Below are 19,972 nucleotides of genomic sequence, written 5' to 3'. Positions count from 1 at the left end.
TATGCATGCATTTAATTTGGATGCACTTATTCTGGTGAAAAAAGAAAAAAAAAAAAATTATATGTCTTTCCCAGTTGCTGTAAAAGACATAATTGTAGAATAACCCTGTTTATTAACCAACTCCATCGCCAAGAAGCAGAAAGTAGTATACAGGTGAGAAAGCCATTCAACAATTTTCCCTCATCATCTTGCTGCATGTCTCACACCTTTCCCACGTCTGCGTCTACTGAAAACATTCGGTGAGAATCTGTATCTCATCGGTTCCGGAGTTCGAAGAATTGAGTTCCAATTTGGGAATTTTTCTGTAAAATTGAGGAAAATTGAAATCCAAAGTGAGCAAAATAAATCATCAGTGTAGCGCTAACAGATGGTGAATCCTCATCAGAAGCTCTAAATGAAAATTACGATTTGGATGCAAAGAGATGGTTTGTGTGTATCTCCACCCACCCCTCATGAGGGTGCATATATATATATATATGTGGTGGTGGGACATGTTTACCATTCTTATGAGACACGTTAATACTTCTTCTTCCCTTTGGGTTCATAGTGCAGATAGGTGTGTGTGCAATGTTTCGATTGTCAGAAAAGGACGAAAGGATGAATGACACGATTTTCATGTGTCTCAGTTTTTGCAATTGTTTCTTCATATTGTGCATATAGTAATATTGTGTATTTTTTATTTTTTTCTTTTCTTTTTTCATTGGTGAGTTGGTATGAATTGAAGAACCTGTCTTAAGTATACAATTTGCTCTTTTTATTTGTTTCTTTATAAATGCAAGAATAGTTGTGTAATTATTCAAAATTTTTGTTTTCATGTTTTTCTGAAAATTGCTTTTTTCTTCTTTTTCAATTTTGACCACGCCATAATTATTTGGGGCTTTCATATTATAATCCATAGAACAGATAAATTTTCGGCAAATTTTTATAGCATTAATTTTGTCATTGTATTTTTTCACACAATCATAATGGTTTATGAATATGGGTTGTGTCATACTCAAATGCATGGAAGAACTATTTATTATTTTTCTATCCTTTGTTTTTATATGACTTGGATTGTTATTGTGATTAAGATGTCCTTTTCCAAGATCCCAGTTGTAATTTCCATTTTGATAAAATCTCTCTTCAGATGTGTGATTATTTAGTTTCATCATTTTTACGTTATCTATATTTGTAAAGCTAGATGATTTTTTTTTTTTTATGTTTATCTTTACACAATGTTTTTCACCCGAACAGGGTGATGTTGCTTGGTCCATTAAGAAACAGCTGTCTTTATTTCCTGATACGTGTCTGTAATTGTTTACAATAGATGGGGATGTGTCTAGATGACACCCCTGTGAGGTATTTGCACCTTGATACCCATCCTCCTGAGTAGTGTTGTCAGTTGTGAGATTATTTTGACGTATCTCCATAGATTTGAGGAACGTCTTGGGAGGTATTGTATTGATCTTTTTTTTTTTCATGTTAATTACATCCACTTGACCGCTTCTTTTCTTTTCATTTTTTCCTTTTGAAATAAATTCATTTTTCACCTGACTGTACTCTTTCTCGACAGTCAAGTGATTTCCTTCTTCCCTTTTCTGTAAAATTGGAATGTAATTTATGCGTTCCCTTTTTTTCAATGTACGTTTCTTTAAAAAATCGTTTTGATATTTCCTTTGGTGCAGAAGAATATATCTGTTTACATGTTTCATTAAAAATCTCTTCTTGGATAAGTACCTTTTCAGTAGCATTTCATTTTCTTTGCTTTGGAGAAATGCTTCGCAAATGTTCCCATTTGCACAAGATTCGTCTTGCTTCTCCTGCCCATCGTTCACTACACCTTCTCCCCTATCATTCCTCTGTTCTAGAACTATGAATTTTTCAATTTTGGACCCTTCCAACCTCTCTTCAAACCTCTCTTCCAACACCCGTTTTGTCTTTTTAACAAACTGGAGAAAATATTTGTTACGACGAGGACATAGATTAGATACTAGTCTGGCTTTCTTCATTTCCGTAATTTTCTTTACTATTTTCAAAATTTTTTTCTTTAGTCTGTTCATAATTTTTTTATACTTAATTATGTAAAACATTTCATTAATTTCGTTTATGTTCCCTTTTTCCTTTTTTACCTTCGAATTCGTGTCTGAATTTTTTTTATTCACCATGGATGCAACTTTTTTGCTTCTTAGTTTATGCATCTGGAGCTGCAATTCTCTCTCTCCATTTAGATGGACAGTCCCCATTTCCGTCTTCATTTTAGAGGGACCCTCCCGTGTCTTTTCTCTTTTCACTTCTTCCACTTCTTCCACTTCTTCCACTTCTTCCACTTCTTCCACTTTTTTCACTTCTTCCACTTCTTCCACTTCTTCCACTTTTTTCACTTCTTCCATTTCTGCAAAAGAGGTAATAATTCTCTCCCTAGTTTGAATCCCTTCGTTAAGGGCGGACATTCCACACGGTTGACACACCCCACTTACCAAATCATCAGGATCTATCAAATGTTTGTTTTCTAAGCTCACATCCAACGGAATAACATGCATATTTGTCTTCTCTGCTTTACCTTTTCCATCTGTGGAAGAATGTAGATTTGTACCTTGTGTTTGATTTCTTTTGTTTACATCTCGTCCATTCTTAAGATCGATGCAGGGCTTTCTCCCTTTTTTATTTTTGTACGTAGAGACAGATGATATAATGTTGGACGAAGATGATGATACGGTCAATATGAGAGAATTTTCGAAAGAATTTTCAGAAGAATTGTCAGAGGAATTTTCAGAAGAATTGTCAGAGGAATTTCCTGACGAATTGTTAGAGGAATTTCCTGACGAATTGTTAGAGGAATTTCCTGACGAATTTCCTGACGAATTTCCTGACGAATTGCCTGACAAATTGCCTGACGAATTTCCAAAAGAGTTGACAAGCGAATTTCCGTTCCTAGCATGGATTTTACTCGTGTGTCTTTTTACGTCAGACAGAATGAGAAATGTTTTCCTCCTATTACTCTGAATCTTGCAGTTGTGCTTAATTTTTTTCAGAAATGATTCCTTACCACTGCCACCACCACCACCAGTGCAGATGTTGTGACTAGATTTGCGAAGGATCTTTGAATTTCTCGCTTCTCTACCCTTGTCTTTCAAGTTGCACTTTGGACTTACAATCTTGAGATTTCCACTCATAACAGCATTCTTTTTTAGAGTAACTACAGATGATTTCTCAGCATCCGATTTCCTAAAAGATTTTCCCTCTCTGTTTGTGTCCATTGTCTTTTTTATATTTTCCTTTTTAGCTGCCTCAACAGTGTGAATTATTTTCTTCCCTAAATAAGTGTCTACAGATGAAGCGTTTTCTGCTGAAGTTTCCACCACAGGAAAAGCCAAATTTCTCCCACTTTTTTTTTTGTGAATTAAAGAGGACGGATTTAAATCTATAGCAGAATAATAATTGAAATAATTACTTTTTTTTTTTTTCTTCTTTTTCTCATTTATCATCTTTACTGATAAGAATGTACTATTATGATGTGAAGGCAGCGTATTTTTCTTGCATTTTTTTAACTTGTCACATTTGCTGAGTGTAAATTGAGTGCCATTATTTTTTTCGTAAAATTTGCTGTATCCACGACATTGTCTTCTTATATCATTTGGACTCATGGGAGGAGATGAGTCCACTCCCCTTTCAGTTTCTTCCTCTAATTTTTTTTCTACCGCATGACTTTGTGTCACCGTTAGAGAAGGCTTTTCTAATTTTATGCTTTGTCTTTTTCCATTTTCCCACTTGAGTCCTGGCACTCCTTTGATATGATCCTTTACTAGCTTTGTATTCCTTTGCTTTGGCATTGACCACTCTTTGCTAGTTCTATTCATTTCTCTCATCATTTTGATTTTATCATTCCTTCGAATAACCTCGCTGTCTATATTTCCTACACAATCGTCATTTCGAGAGTGTAAAGAGGGAATATTTCCACTGTGAGAGGAAAAGATATTTGCACTTTGTGGTATGACTCCGATTCCACCATTTATACAAAAAGAGTGGTATCGAAACACATTTTTGTTTTTTTTTACACTGTCCAAAGCTACATCTTTGGAAAAACAACTCCTTCCCAATGATTGAAGCAAGTGTAGTTTTTCATTTTCTGAAATGAAGAAATTTTTTTTCACTATTTTTAATTTTTGTGTGTTTTGTTGATTCTTCTCAGTTGGTGTTTTTTCACTGTTCTTTAATGAAATTTTCATCTGTTTGGGGTCTTCTGAAAGGACTAAATTAGTGGAATTTTCTGTTTTTTTTTCTGTCATTTTTTTTGCCGTTTTTTCTGTCATTTTTTCTGTCATTTTTTTTGCCGTTTTTTCTGTCGTTTTTTCTGTCATTTTTTCTGCTATTTTTTCTGTTTTTTTTGTTTTCTTTTCATAGTTTTCAATTAGATCCAAGCAGTTGTTGTCACCATTCAGGTGCATGAAAAAGCTTGTCTCCATGTTTCCTTTTTTTTGTGTGTATTTGGTGTGCATGTATTTGGAGTGCCTATATTCGTTGTGCTTGTATTCTCCTGTGTGATTTCGAATGTTCAGGACTTAGATGGTTTTTCTGCACATTCTCGTTCAGGAAGTTATTTTTCTCCTCCTATCCTCAACCTTAGCAATATATAGAATAATGAAATGCACACAAATCTGTAGAGATGAAGTAGATCAAATGACTAATTTGAGTGATACTCGCAAGAACGTGTTGTCGTTTCTATATTTTCCTCTGTCTATTTCTCTTTCCTTCTTTTTTTCCCCCTATGAAGGAATACCAGTTAAAATTGTTCTAATTTTTTTTTTTTTTTTTTTTTTTTTTTTTTTTTTTATTTATGCATGCTAAAACTTACAACCATTTTTACCTGCACATGGACAGGCGAATTAACGTACCATAACTTTATGGGACTGGGCACACGTCCAAATGTCATGCCCACTAATCGTTTCCACCTTTCTTATGCAAATCTGAAGGAGAGAGAAGCAGAAATGGAAATGTCACACATGTCGTTCGGTATGCTTTTATCAGTTGCTTCCATTTCTACGTCGTCTCTTTCCATTATTTCCCTTTCCTCCATGTGCGAACAAGTGCAAACGGAAAATTAAGACTTATCATCTTTGTGAAAAAAAGAAAAATGAGTTATATTTCTGTCTTGTCACGTTAAAAAGGCAAACTTGAATGTGTTTCTTTTATTTCCTTGTGAAATTAAATTAAGATATATTCTTTAAATTTCGCAAGTTATATGGTGAATGTTAGAAAAATGGATGTGCTGGTGTGTGGATATCTGCAAAGTTGGAGCGGCTCAAAATGGATGAAATTGGGTAAACGATTACATGATTAACCTATTGATTTGCAAAATGAGAGGATTTACTTCTCTGAGGTTTAGATCTCTGCATAATACCATCGTATACATGTTTGTGGAATGACACGTAGTGAATGCTCTTATATTTATTTTTCCAAGCAAGGTATATAAATTGGAATATGATTCAGAAGAAGAATGTATTTGAAGAAAATTCTGACACGTAACTTCTTCCCTTCATACCAGTTTGCACAGTTTTCATTGATAAAAAAAAAAAAAAAAAATTCCACAAAATTTCATGTATTTCTGGTTTGCTTTCAACAAATATTGATCTCTACAAACAAAACAAGAACATTTCATTTTTTTTCGAAAATTATAAATGAATTGTTTTCCTTAATTTCCATTTTTTTTAATATGCATGTGTAGATCTATACCCCCTCCTTTTTTTTTTTTTTTTTTTTTTTTCACTTAACTGGTTAAGTATCCATATGCGACAAGTAACAAGGAATGAATTATTGTCATACCTTGAAGAAACTTTGTGTGTGTGCACGTTTTATTCGAAAAAATTGTAGTTTTTTTTTTTTTTTTTTTTTCTTTCTTTTGCTTAAATATATAGACCATATATGTGCAGTAGAGAGAAAGGGAATAACAAACTTTACATCGCATAATCGATTTGGAGTCATAGTTGCATAAAGAAGTGGTTTCAAAAAAATGTAGAAACACTTGTGACAAAAAGGGGACAAAAAAGGAGTCTAAAATAGTCATAAAAAATTGTGACAAACAAGCACTATTTAATTTTTGTCGATACGTTGAAAGGATGTTAATGAAACATCTTATGTTTTCTTTTTTCTACCTACACCATATCTCCTAGGTCTTTTGACATTTTGTGCATTTGTATGTGTTAACATTAGCAGCTCTCCTGCTGCTTTATGTTCTATCTCTCTTTTTTTTTCTTTTTTTTTTTTTTTCTATCTGTTTTAACTTGAAACTATTTTTAATTTATCCAACAGTTGTACGCAAAAATCTATGTATTCATGGGATGTGTTTTATTTTTATTTTACTTATTTATTTATTTTTTTTTTTTTATGTGTAACTGTTACTTTAAAATGAGAGTTGAAAGAACTAGGGGATCATTAGAAAGTTCGTTTACCGTTCTATGGATTCATTTATCTCATTGTGTGATATGACACAAACTCTAGGAAGATGTGTATTATTCTACTGGTTCATTCACACGTGTTTGGGCACGTTCTATTGAGCATCACGCTTCTTTTTCTTATCGCTTTGGATATTGCATATATAAATAAATATATGCAGCCATACTTGTGCAGTCATTTTTTTGCAGTCATATTTGTGCAGTCATTTTTTTGCAGCCATATTTGTGCAGCCATACAAATGTGGCAGACGCCACGAGACACGCAAGATAACAGACAGGAGAGGAATGGGATGAAATTCACTCTCCCCCAGTTTTTGCTTTGCTTCCTCCTCATCCTCTCTCTAAAATGATAAAAGGGGATATAAAAAAAATCAAAAAAAAATTCTTTTTAAACGAGGTCTACATATATAAAATATGACTGCTTAAAAAATTTTTGAAGAGTGAGTATATCTTTATGCTTATTCATGCTTGTGTGTAATTCGAAATATTTTTTTTTTTTTTTTTTAAATTGAAAAATTGAAAAATTGAAAAATTGAAAAATTCATTCTACAAAATGTTTCAACTTTGTTTTGCGCTGCCTGTGATGGGTAACTAATGTATGCATATATATAATATTCGTATAATAACCTCTTTCATGTGTTCTTATGTATATATATATATATATATATATCAGGGTGGGAAGAAGTAGAATTCCTTCCATAATACAAGTGTTGGATATATATATTTATTATTTTTTTTTTTTTTATTGTTCCTTGTCATACGTGGTGCTATAATTAGGTATGTTGCGTGTATTCTATAAGAGCTCCAATTTGTGATGTGGTGCAAGTTTATGTTACAGTTGCAAAGTGGGAGATAAATGCATCAAACCCCAAAAAAAAAAATATAAACATATATATATGTATAGAAAGGGATAGGTAGAGGATATAAATATAAGAATGACCTATTTTGCGATTTCTTTTAAACACAACTGTTTTTTTTTTTTTTTTTTTTTTTTACGATTCCGCTAGTTTATTTTCTTATACCACAATTTATGCCTTCAAAAAAGAACTTATATTCCACAACCTACCAACCTATCTCCTTACTTTTCCATGTATGAATTTTTTCTTTTCTTTCCCCCATTCTGTAAATTACAAGGGTACTATATTCTTTTTCTTGTTCCTTTGTTTTTCAAATGTGAATGCTGTGTAGTGATGTAGAGTGCCAGCTATATTGAGCATGTACATCCATATTTGGAAAAAAAATAAAAAAAATAAAAAAAAAATACATAAATATAGAATATTGTACATAATATTTTACATAAATGTATGAACGTTCATACGAATATACATGATCATGTAATGAGTGCACACAACTCGAATATGACATCCCTGGATTTGTCTCATCCATTAAAGAGTTACATTTTTTTGCACAAGAACATTTATATATACGACAAATATATATATATATATATATATATATATATATATATATATATATATATATATATATATATATATATATATACACATACTTGATCAATATGCATGTATGCAAAATAGAGAGGTTATATACAAACTATCCTTGTGGATAAGCACATGTATACAGAGATAAAAAAAAAAAAAAAAAAAAAAAAAATTCACTTAGAAGAGCAAACATAAAATATACATTTGAGAACACGTCTTGTCAGTGTAGTTCCACTGTTAAGTGTATTTTATTCCAAGACGTCAAGTGATGGTAGAACAGTTCAGACTACTTCCTCCACACGTGAACGCAGTTTAGATAATTTTATTTTGTTTCACGTCACCTAATTTTGTTTCACTTCGCTTCATTTTGTTTTATTTTTTTTTTTCTAACGTAACATTTAAGCGTAAGAGAGTGGAAATTCTACACCCACAACACTTCACATGCACATGTAACATGATTGTTGACGCGTGTGTGCCCAAGAGTTTTTTTTTTTTTTTTTTTTTTTAAAAAGTTTCCAAATGCTATTGAATGATTATTGATGATACGTATATATACACATGCATATATGAGCTTATATATGTACATCCATCCATACATACAAGTATGCACATATACATATACCTACCCTTTATCGCAAACCCTTTGTGGTCAAATTTATGTGGAACCACTTTTCTCGATACCACATCGGGTTTATGTGCTTGTCGTCTCCACCTCAAGTAGCAGTCTTTTCGTCACACCTCCATATTATCATTTTCCATTCCTGTTTCCAACTGTTCGCAACATCATCAGCACGGTGCATTCTCTCACTAAAAAACTAAGCTGCAAAACATCTTCTCGAAAAAAAAACTAAGTTGTTTTATATAAAAAAACGAGAAAGGAAACCATGTATTCTTATGGATAATGATTTTTTTTTTTTTTTTTTTTTTTTTTGTCATTTCAAATTTTTTAAATTCCTAATGAACACGAAGAATAGAATTATTTTAAGGGATAGAAACACGTTCTGTTGTTCTAAAAGTGCCTATGACAACATATATATAATACGAACATATATGCATATATATACATGTGAGTGGCTTTTTTTTTTTTTTTTTTTTTTTTTTTTTTACCTGTGAATTTGAAAAGGCTCATTGACATGTATTATGAAGAACAATGGGGAATGCTATAAATAAGCTGCTAAAACATTACAACAATGCAGAAAAGAAAAAGAGCGAGTATAAGTTTGGAAAAGTTTTGGGCTGTGGATCATTTGGGTATATATAATTATATATGTGATTGTATATTATGTGTACTTATTATATTACATATTTGTGCATGTGAAGTTTTACCCCATCGATCTACATAACAATTAGCACTTTAATTCACACACCAATGCACACAGCAGCATACATTTGTATGTATCTATGTATGTGCTTAAGAGATTGTCGATAGATACATTGTCCATCTTTATCAAATTCCCCATCTCCAGGATCGTACGAGAATGCATCAACAAGCAAACGAAAGAAGTGTACGCCGTGAAGATAATAAAGAAAAAGAAAAAGCTCAAGAAAAACTTAAGTTTTGAAAAAATGGTAAAGAATGAAATAAAATACTTATCAGTGATGAGCCATGAAAATATAATTAAATTTAAGGATTTCTTTGAAGATAAAAATAAATTTTATATAATATTGGAGAAATGTGATGGAGGGGAGTTATTTTACAAAGTTATAAAAAATAAATGTCTTTTGGAAAGTGAATCAGCTTATATTGTTAGACAGGTAGCACCGTCAGTACTTTTTTTCCACATGCTTTTTTATATTTTTATAATTTCCCTCTTCTATGTAGAAACCAAACAAACAAGAAAATAAAATAGCACAAATAAGCACACACACACACATATATATATATATACTTTCATCCCATCGCAAATGTTGTATTTCCATCTTACTCATTTATTTTTGAATAATCTTCCATGTGCATTTTTCCCATATTTCCTATATTTCCTCCTTTTTCTTTTAATTTTACATTTTCACCTTACTCAACTTCCACTTGACTTTACGCCCATCTCCGTCCAGATTTGCTGTGCGTTGGAATATTTACATTCAAAGAACATAATTCATCGAGACATAAAGGTAAGACAAAGGAGAGTGAGGAGAAAAGGATGAATCAGATGATGAAGACAACGATTGAGTTGCATTTATCTTGTGGTACTTTTTTTTTTTTTTTTTTCTCACCTATGGATTAATTCGAAAGAAAAAGGAAGAAAAAGAGATAGAGAAAAAGAAAAAACAGAACAGCAGAACAGCAGAACAGCAGAACAACAAAACGACAAAATGAACACAATTCACGAAATATTATGTATATCACTCCGTCATCCCACCACTACACATTTGCAGGCCGAAAATTTCCTCTTTAAAAATAAAAACACGAAAAGTATTAAATTGATAGATTTCGGAATGGCCAAAAAGGTGAGTAAGTGGTTGCAATCGAGTGAGGACACAAAAAGTTAAAGCATCCGTGTGAACATAAATAAGAACGTCGGTTGTTAAATAATTATAACATTTAAAAAAAAAAAAAAAAAAAAATACCCAACTCTTCTCACCTTTTTTTTTTTTTCCCCCTTACAGATGAACTGTGAATACTTGACCGAATTGTGTGGTTCTCCCCATTACATTTCGCCTGAACTGATCAGGTAAAAAATGAAAAAAGTGCACACAATAGATACAATAATACGAAATATTATGCACGTGCAGATTCTTCTGTATGTATGTACTCACTCGACTATACATTTCAAAATTTTTATTCTTCCTTTTTTCCTTCTTATATAGAAAAAAGTACACAATATCATCAGATATATGGGCTCTGGGAGTCATGGTTTTTTTTATGTTAACAGGAAAATATCCATTTGAGGGAAAAAACACACCAAAAGTTGTGGTAACAAAAAAAAAAAAAAAAAAAAAAAAAATATAGCTAAAGTGTGTAAAGAGGAAAAAAGTAGCCAAAATGTGAAAATATAAATATTGACAACAGAAATTAACACATGAGCACAATAATGGATGAAGGTTAAAATGTATAACGGTATTTCAAATTCCACATATCCTTATATCTCCTTTTTTTTTCTTTTTTTTTTTTCTCTCATTACAAAGGATGAAATTCTGAACAAAAATATAAATTGGAAGGGCAAAGAATTTTCCTCCCTTTCCGTCGAGGTTATTATGTAGAGAGGGAAAAAAAGAAACAGAAAAAAAAAAAAAAAAAAAAAAAGACCAAATAACTGATTTGTTGACTGTTTCAATTGAAGTCTTTTTCATCTGCAAGGCCAGATGGATTGAAATCCCTGTTTGTGGGCATGTGCATTTGTAGTTGTGTAGTTTTGTAGTTTTCTAGTTGTGTGCTGATGGCTGCCCGAATTGCAACATGAGCCAGGCCCCTTTTCAACATAGGGGTTTCACTGTGACATATTTTTTTCGATGTTGTCAATTTACGGTGTTCATATTTCATACGTATGAAAATAATCTTGCACTCAGCTTTTCCATTTTTGTTTTCCACTTTTTTGAAGGCCTTGGATTTTTTAAAAAAACTGTTGGAGAGAAATGAAAAGAAAAGACTTACGGCGTGTCAAGGTTAGTGAGTGAGTGCTAAAATATAAATTTATTTTTTTTAAAAATGTAGCTTATTCGTGTGTATAAGGAGTTGTTTACACATTATTTCGTGCATATAAAAAGAGAGAGAAAATAAAATAAATAATCAAATATAATGAAATAATCCAGAAAGTCATGCTAACAAAACATTGTAACAATCTAGAATAACTAAAATTACGTCTGCCCCCGTATCCCTCGACTCTCTTCCAGCTCTCAATCACCCATGGATCAAGTCTCAAGTGGAATAAGTAACCCATTGAAACGTGTCATTGAATGTACCATATTTATATATCACCGTTCGCACTTACAACTGAGAAGAGTTGATATATATATATATATATATATATATATATATATATATATACTGTTTTTTTTTGTTTTTTTTCGCATTTCTCATATCATGTCGAAATGTGTGTGTCCATTATTTTATTTTTTTCATTGTAACAGCTAGGATTTCCTACGTGCGTGTACCCATATATGCAATCTCCTCGTGATTAAATTTTTATGAACGTACAAAGCATCATACATAAATACAGTACACACACACACACACAAAAAAAAAAAAAAAAATCTTTTGCTGTTCAGCGGAATGCAAGCATTTTGCCATTTTAGTGCAGACTTTGCTAACGTTACATTGTTGTTTCGTTTTTCTGCTTTGTTTTTTGTTTGGCTTTTTTTTTTTTTTTTTTTTTTTTTTTTTTGTTGTTGTTTCTCATTCATATGACCGAAATCACGAAGAGCCCCCGCCTCCTCCACTGCGTACTCCCCACCATTCATTTGTTTAATCTTTTCAGTTTTACCAATTTTTTCTTTTGTTCTTTTTTTTTTTTTTTTAATGTTTTATTCATAATTAAAGAAGAGATGGAAAAAAAAAAAAAAAAAAAAAAGCCGCTAAAATTGTTTGTCCAGCAAAATGATATGTACACGAAAGAACACAAAATATGCATAAGAAACATGCATAAGAAACATGCATAAGAAACATGCATAAGAAACATGCATAAGAAACATGCATAAGAAACATGCATAAGACATGCATAAGAAACATGCATAAGAAACATACATACGAACATACATATGCACATATCATATATACGTATACATATACGTGTGGTGTATCGTATATGTACCCCATTTACATTTTATAGCACACATTATTTACATGCATGTGTGAACGAACACCTTTTTCCTGCACAGACGGGAAAAAGATCAATATGGAAAGAATATTTGTTTAATCATAAAATTCTTAATATTTAATTTAAAAGAAAAATAAAAAAAGCTCAGCCATTTTGCTTCTCGTTTTTCTCGTCCTCGTCCTTCTCGTCCTTGTCGTTTTTCTCGTCCTCGTCCTTCTCGTCCTTGTCGTTTTTCTCGTCCTTGTCGTTTTTCTCGTCCTTGTCGTCCTTCTCGTCCTTGTCTTCCTTGTCGTCCTTGTTGTTCTTGGCTTTTCTAATTAATTACTACTTTTTTTCACATTTTTGAAAAAGAGGTAAAATGGATAGGGAAGTAAAACGGGGAAAACATGTTAAACGGCATGCATACTTACTTTTAATAATAATTTCTATCGGCTGTCTTACTAGATATATTCTATTTGCAAATTATTCGCAACACATATGGGTTCCTCCCCCCTCCCCTTCCTTTCTTCTCTCATTTGACAAAAATGTTGTTCCTTTTGCTTCTAAACTGAGCCGCACCGAAAGCAGTGACCGTTGTTGTGGGTCCTCGAAAAAAGGAATTTCTAAATCGGTCTTCCTTGGATTTTGGAATGTCAAGAGTGGCATTGCCAAAGGGTGTAAATTTTTTGTTATACCTCTTAGAAGATATATCAATTATCTTTCTTTTTTCCTTAAAATTTTCAATATTCAATTTTATACCATTACAATACAAACCTAGATCTAACAAAAGTTGTTGGCTCTGACGACAGTCCAATTCAGCAATGGCATATGAATAGTACTCAGATGTTTTTGCCTTTTCATAATTCGCATAACTAAAAGAATTGGGGAAATTTTTTTTAAATGATCTTTGATATATATCTATCTGTACTGCATGCCCGTCATTGTAATTCTTAAGTCGGTCAATTATGCAATCGTTAATTTTTTTTTTATCCATGCTTTTGTGTATATTATGAATAATGATTTTTTTATCATTCACATTGATTTCTTCTTCGTCTTCTAAATGGGCATCATCTTCATTTTCTTCTTCGTCTTCTTCTACTTCTTCTTCTCGGCTCTGTTTTGTCTTTTCTCCTTGCTTCGTTCTTTCACCATATTTGGAGGCCACCTCATTATGTTTGTGCTGACCAGATGATTTCTCCTTTCTTTTTCCCATCGATTCTTCAAATTTCTTGGTGCTACCATTTTTATTTAACTTATCTTTTGTACTTTCATTTTGATTATTTTTCATAACTCTAAAAACCCAGCTATTTGGATCCACCTTGGTACTTTTTTCTTTTTTCTTTTTCTTTGCATTTTCATTCATATTTTTTTCTTCTTTTAAAATTGTTTCCATTTGTGGACATTTTCCTCCTTCACTTTCGACATTCCACGCCTTATCGTTTTTATTTTTTTTTTCTGTTTTGGAATCTGTCACTGAGAATGATTTCGTTAAAGTTTCTTTCTTTCCATGGGAAAATTTCTCGGGTTCTACTGCTCCATTTTTAATAGAATTCGCCCTTGGCATTGTCATATTTCCCTCCTTTTCATGTTTTGTCTTTTCCTCGATTGCCTTCACGCTGCTATTTTTTTCAGAATTATTCACGTTATTACATGAGTTCATCACAGAAGAAGTTACACCAGCGTTATTAATAGCACTTCCAGCTTGAGTGACAAGTGTCTTTTCTTTAAGCTTATCTCCTCTACTTCCATCTGCATCATTGTAATCTGGATATATGGTGTTCAATGATTTGCTGTTTATCACGTTCTTTGGATTAACACCTTTTCCTATGCCCTTTGTCAAAGTATTACTACTAGTACCATTTGTTGTATTTTCTTCATTTTCATTTTTTCCTTTCTCGCATTTTTTCATAGTACCATTTTCTACAGATGGCAATACGTGATTCTTAATCTCCTTCTTTTCCAATTTATAATTTTCATCTTTTCTTTTCAGTAAGCTCATTTCATCACTTTTCAGATACGTGAATTTTTTATCACCTTTTTTTACTCTTCGTTCTCTTTCTCTATTTAATTTTGCCATTTCCACATCTGCTTCTGTCTCTTCCTCTACATCTTCTTCATACACCTCGATATCCTCTTCTTCTTCTTCATACGCTTCAGCATCTTCGTTCGCTTCAACATCTTCGAATGCTTCAATGTCTTCTTCTTCATATACTTCTAAATCTTCCTCCCCTTCCACTTCTGCATTGTCATACAGAGGCAAATTGGCACACCCCGTTTCCTCATCTCTTACCAAGTACTGCTTTGCTATGGTAGTGTAGGATGATCTTCTTCCTCTTGTGTAATTCACTTCATGTTGTTTACTGGTGGTGAATAATTTGACTTTGCCATCATCTGTGCTGTTTTTTTTTTTTTTTTCCCCACCCTCCCTTGAGGAAGTAGTAACATGTTCTGTTTTTTTCTCTGTTTCTTTATTTTGTTCACTAGCCATTTGGTTATACATTCCATTTTTTCCATCTAGAACTGGAACATGCTCCTTGGAGTAGGAACCATTTCTAGAGGTTGCAACATATGGGGCTTTAACATTGACAACACATTCCGTTTTGTCTACAATGGTAGGATTGAGATTTGTATTTATTTTCTTACTTTTTTTCTGCTTCTTTATAATATTATCTTTTCTTTTCAAATCTGAAATGTTCTCGTTGATATTTATTTTTTTTTTTTTTTCACTTTCTTGATTCATCATTGCATCTGTATCTGAGTCTATGATGTGGTGATAGTAGTAGTGTATAAAATCGACATCTACATAATACTGATACATTGTGTATTTGTGAAGATGTATATTCTGCACAAAATAATAATACACATTAGTAGTTTTGCTTTTTTTTATTTTTCCATATATATACATATATATTTCATCATGCAAATTTACAACTTCGATTGAATTTATATGAACTGTGCATTCCTTTACTTCTAATTGGTGATAATATTCTGCAATCATTTCTCTATTTTTCATTTTTATCATGTTAATGCTTCGTTCACAGCCCTCAATATTAATTTGACCAAGATTAAAAAATCTATCTGCCTCCATGTTTTGTTCTTCATCTGTGCTTTCCTCAAGGTTCGAAGAACCCATTGCTCTAGACAACTTGGCATTATTCCCAGCATCTCCAATTTGGTTAGTCGGCTCGCACCGTGTATCCATCTCACATGGAGTAGTCTTCTCTCCAATTCCACGTCTGTTATCATTGCCACCATTATTGTCATCACTCCTGTTCTTGTTTTTCCAATTTTGATAATTAAAACTTACCATCAATATGGCATTCTCAGCATAAAAATTGTGCATCATCTCCTTCTTTGTATGTAACACATAGTAATACTGATATATAAACATGTATGATATGTTATAAGCGCTTCCATTGCATGTGTTTAAATTTTTATTATTCACGCTGCTGCTTGTAGGGTTGTTTTCCTCCCTTGATTTTATGTGATCACAGCCATCATCATTAACTTTGCCATCGTCATAAATGACATTTTTGCCACTGTTATCATAACCTCCATCATAATCTTCATCATAATCTTCATCATAATTTTCATCATAATCATCATCATAATCATAATCGTCATTTTGTCTATTCCTTCTGGTTACCAATTCTTTTGTTCGTTCCTCTCTTCCACCAGCGGGAACATTCACATCATCACTGAGTGTGTGTTTAAAAATTTGTGCCTCATTCTTCGTCGTATCGATCTCCCTTCTACTTCTGTTGCAGCTGTCACTATAGTTACTTGTTCTTCCACCAGCAACCGTTTGTGAATTTTTCATATACGAACTATTTACATCATTAATCTTCTTCTTTCTCTTCTCTCCCTCCTCCTGCTGCTGCTGCTGCTGCTCCTGTTCGTTATGTTGTCGTGATACTTCCTCATAGCAGCATTCCTCTTCTTCTTCATCATCATCATAGTCATCACCACCGTCTTCTCCATATTCTTCTTCTTCTTCTTCTTCTCCCCTCTCTACCTCTTCCTCATATACATGTTCTTTCTTTGCATACCTAGTTTTTACCTTTTCCAGTTCTCCATTACTTTTCCCTCCATTCATAATATTTAGAACAGTATTATTTTTTTCGTTATTCAAAATTGTCGTATTTTGTAATGCACTTTTCTTTGATTCTACATCTTCTCTTTTCATGTGATCAATGGAATTGTTGTTGTCAAATCTCCGCATCTGGTTGTTGTTCTGTACATTCACATGATCAGCAGCATTATTGTGTGTGTTTGTATTGGGACCCCGGCCCCCTTGATGGTAGGTACCACCACTACTTCTGTTATTATTTCCAGAAGTGGTGAAATAATTAATCTTCTTCTGTTCTGAAATGTTCACGTAGGGTGCACTATCATCACCATCATAATATCGATTCATATTTTTTGGATTGCTCACATTTAGGTAATTATCTCTATTATTTTCTAAATTGTAATTCTTGTAATTCTTATTTCTGTGATTCATGGTGTTATTATGATTGGTGGCATTTGATCCGTGTGCGCTGTTTGTTCCGCCTGCCCCGTTTGCCCCGCTTGCACCGTTTGCACCGTTTGCGCCGTCTTGCATACCACTTAAATAATTCTCATAATTCTGTTTTCCCTCTTTTTTTGCGTGAAAGTTATATGAATTTTTACTGCTGTTAAATTTCCCATGATTGTAGCCACTTACACTCCCTTTCAGATTCCTACCACTGTTGTTTGTGTTTCCACCACTGTTGTTCGTGTTTCCACCACTGTTGTTCGTGTTTCCACCACTGTTGTTCGTGTTCCAACTCATGTTGTTCACACTTCCTGCATTTTTATTCACATTTCCTGCGTTTCTATTTGCATTCCTCGGGTTTTTGTTGATGTTTGTACTTTTAATTCCACTTCTGATTGCATTATGAACACTATCGCTCCTGTTATTTCTATCTCCATTTTCCACACGATATGAGTTATGGATATCTCCTCCTGTTTCAGATATTTCTGCATTCACACTTTTCTCTTTTTCAAAATGGTACATACTGTCATTATAACTAGTCATATTGGATCTATTCTTTCCATTTTCTTTTCCGTTTTCTTTTCCGTTTTCTTTTCCGTTTTCTTTTCCGTTTTCTTTTCCATTTTCTTTTCCGTTTTCTTTTCCGTTTTCTTTTCCATTTTCTTTTCCGTTTTCTTTTCCATTTTCCCTTTCGTTTGCCACGCCACTTCCAACCCCACTAAAGTTTCTTCTTCTCTTGTAGTGCATGTTCGAATTGCTATTGTAAGTGGATGAATTATTTTTATTTATATTGTTTTGAAAAACTGTTGAAACCTTATCACCTGTGTGTTGGTTGGAGTAATCATCTGGAGTATTATTTATCTGATTGATTCCTTGATCAGCACTTTGCTTAGCACTTGAATATTTATTTTTGTAGAAGAACAAGGGAAACTTATATTTATTTTTATTTTGTTGTTTCATATCAGAACTTCTGTAGCTCATTTTTGCCACGTGTTCATAAACGGGATAGTTGGTTCGCGGATTGTCAATATAACTTTTCACTTTTACAGCTTCAAAACTGTGAAATGATGAATCCACGACGATTGAAAGCCACGACCTGTGTGTGTGTGGTACGTTTATGCTTGCACTTTGAATCGACTTAGAGGTAACACGCAGGTACAAATGTTCAGATGAAAAATGTAGATAAACTTCAAAATGGCAGAAATGGTGGGAAAATAAAAAAAAAAAAAATTCTATAAACACTTAACCAATCCCAATAGAATCATTTATGTCGTGCCATCACGTGTACCCACCCCTCCCATATATAATTGGTGAGCAACGTGATCTTTAAAAATAAAAACAACTATTTCTTAAAAATAAATAATTGCAATTTGTATGTCTCAGCAGGTACATATATATATATATATATATAGCTTCAATTTACTGGGCGCAGAGTCATGTGCCTTTTCTTTTCTTTCTATTCGTTTTTTACATACACAAAGAGGTGCGATATATACATGTATATATATATATATATATATATATATATATATATATATATATATATATATATATGTATATCTACTGTTCATGTTCGAATCCCTATACTCCCTCAGGGATGATTAATTTTAGCACATCTCTCTTCCTATCTACATATATATGTACACACGTGCATGCATAAACGCTTCTATATCTTCTAGAGCTCTTTTCTCTTTCTTCGTCTCGTTTATACGTGGATAAGTGCGAGTGCTGGTGGAAGTTATATGCAAATATGGTGTATAAGTTGATTGCAAAATCTACGCGTATTTCTCTAGAATAGCACAATTAATTTCAAGATGGTGTAGGGTTCTTAGGGGATAGTAGGTGTTCAGGTAGGTATATACATATATATACATATATATATAAATATATATATAGCAGTGCTCATATAAAAGTATACGCATGTACAGTACTTTTTTTCACGCGCGAGTAACACAACGGTGGCCATCCCTTCTCTCTCTATCTCTATATCTTTGCGTGTGAACGATTAACTTACTTAGTCATACATTCCATTACTTCATGTATCTTTTCTCCTTTCTCATGCTTTGTTTTTTTTTTTTTTTTTTTTTTTTATTCTCCTTTTTTTTAATTTTTTTTTTTTTTTTTTTTTTGGGGACCTTTCACAAAATGTACATATAAATGGATATGAAAAATGTAAAAATGAAAAGATATTGAAGAAGTGAAAGAATAAAACAAAATGGAGAAAAAAATAAAATTAAAGAGATGATTGACTCACACTTTACTTTTTTGTAACGGGGGTTGTGAAAAGCCTCATACTTATACAGGATGTATGTAAATGCATGTGCAGAGGGTATGAAACAGTGCAATAGATATATACCTACGTATGTATGTGTATATGTCGATATAAATGTATAAGTATACGCATTCATAAGCGTGTATAAATGTATATTCATATAAACATATGTATAAATGTAGATAGGTACATGTAGGTTTATATATATATATATGATCATAGGCAAGTAGGGCATTTCTTTACCCTTTTTGTCGTACATAATAAGGCAAATTGGTAAAATTAAGAAAAATTGCAATTCGACGAGGTTACTTTGTGTAATATTTTTGTGCCAGCCTTTGTGATTTGCTCCTTTTCTATTATGCCTTGCTTTATTACTTTTTGCTTCTTTGCTTTTCCTCTTTTTTTTTATGTTGTCGAATGAAATAAAAAAAAAAAAAAAAAGAGGAAAAAAAAAAAAAAAAAGCGAGTTGATTTTATTTAAAACAAACTCTAAGGGGAAAAAAAAAAAAAAAAAACTGTGAAATGGTGAAAATGTGAATAGGTGAAAATTTTCAAATCTGACACTTTGCTATATACTTATACAT

The 19,972-nt window shown here is 32.5% G+C and overlaps 3 protein-coding genes across 3 annotated transcripts; 1 reads left to right on the top strand and 2 right to left on the bottom strand.

Annotated features, from left to right (window-relative positions):
- Positions 1-183: 183 nt before the first annotated feature.
- PGO_132590 (hypothetical protein) lies at positions 184-4,442 on the bottom strand (the record flags this gene model as incomplete). Its single annotated transcript, XM_028689775.1, has 2 exons — positions 184-302; positions 500-4,442. The coding sequence occupies 2 exons, from the start codon at positions 4,440-4,442 to the stop codon at positions 184-186; spliced, it is 4,062 nt and encodes a 1,353-aa protein (XP_028545576.1).
- A 4,578-nt stretch (positions 4,443-9,020) lies between these two features.
- On the top strand, positions 9,021-11,736 carry PGO_132580 (calcium-dependent protein kinase; the record flags this gene model as incomplete). Its single annotated transcript, XM_028689774.1, has 9 exons — positions 9,021-9,121; positions 9,337-9,625; positions 9,923-9,979; positions 10,244-10,315; positions 10,475-10,539; positions 10,676-10,781; positions 10,994-11,056; positions 11,407-11,470; positions 11,699-11,736. 9 exons carry the CDS (start codon positions 9,021-9,023, stop codon positions 11,734-11,736), a joined length of 855 nt encoding a protein of 284 aa, XP_028545575.1.
- Positions 11,737-13,132: 1,396 nt separating this feature from the next.
- PGO_132570 (hypothetical protein, conserved) lies at positions 13,133-18,097 on the bottom strand (the record flags this gene model as incomplete). The annotated part of the gene is made up of 1 exon (XM_028689773.1): positions 13,133-18,097. One exon carries the CDS (start codon positions 18,095-18,097, stop codon positions 13,133-13,135), a length of 4,965 nt encoding a protein of 1,654 aa, XP_028545574.1.
- Positions 18,098-19,972: the final 1,875 nt, after the last annotated feature.

This window comes from Plasmodium gonderi (assembly GCF_002157705.1).
Source record: "Plasmodium gonderi DNA, contig: Chr13, whole genome shotgun sequence".
In the NCBI taxonomy this organism is placed as follows: domain Eukaryota; phylum Apicomplexa; class Aconoidasida; order Haemosporida; family Plasmodiidae; genus Plasmodium; species Plasmodium gonderi.
This window is presented reverse-complemented; position numbering and strand designations above follow the sequence as displayed.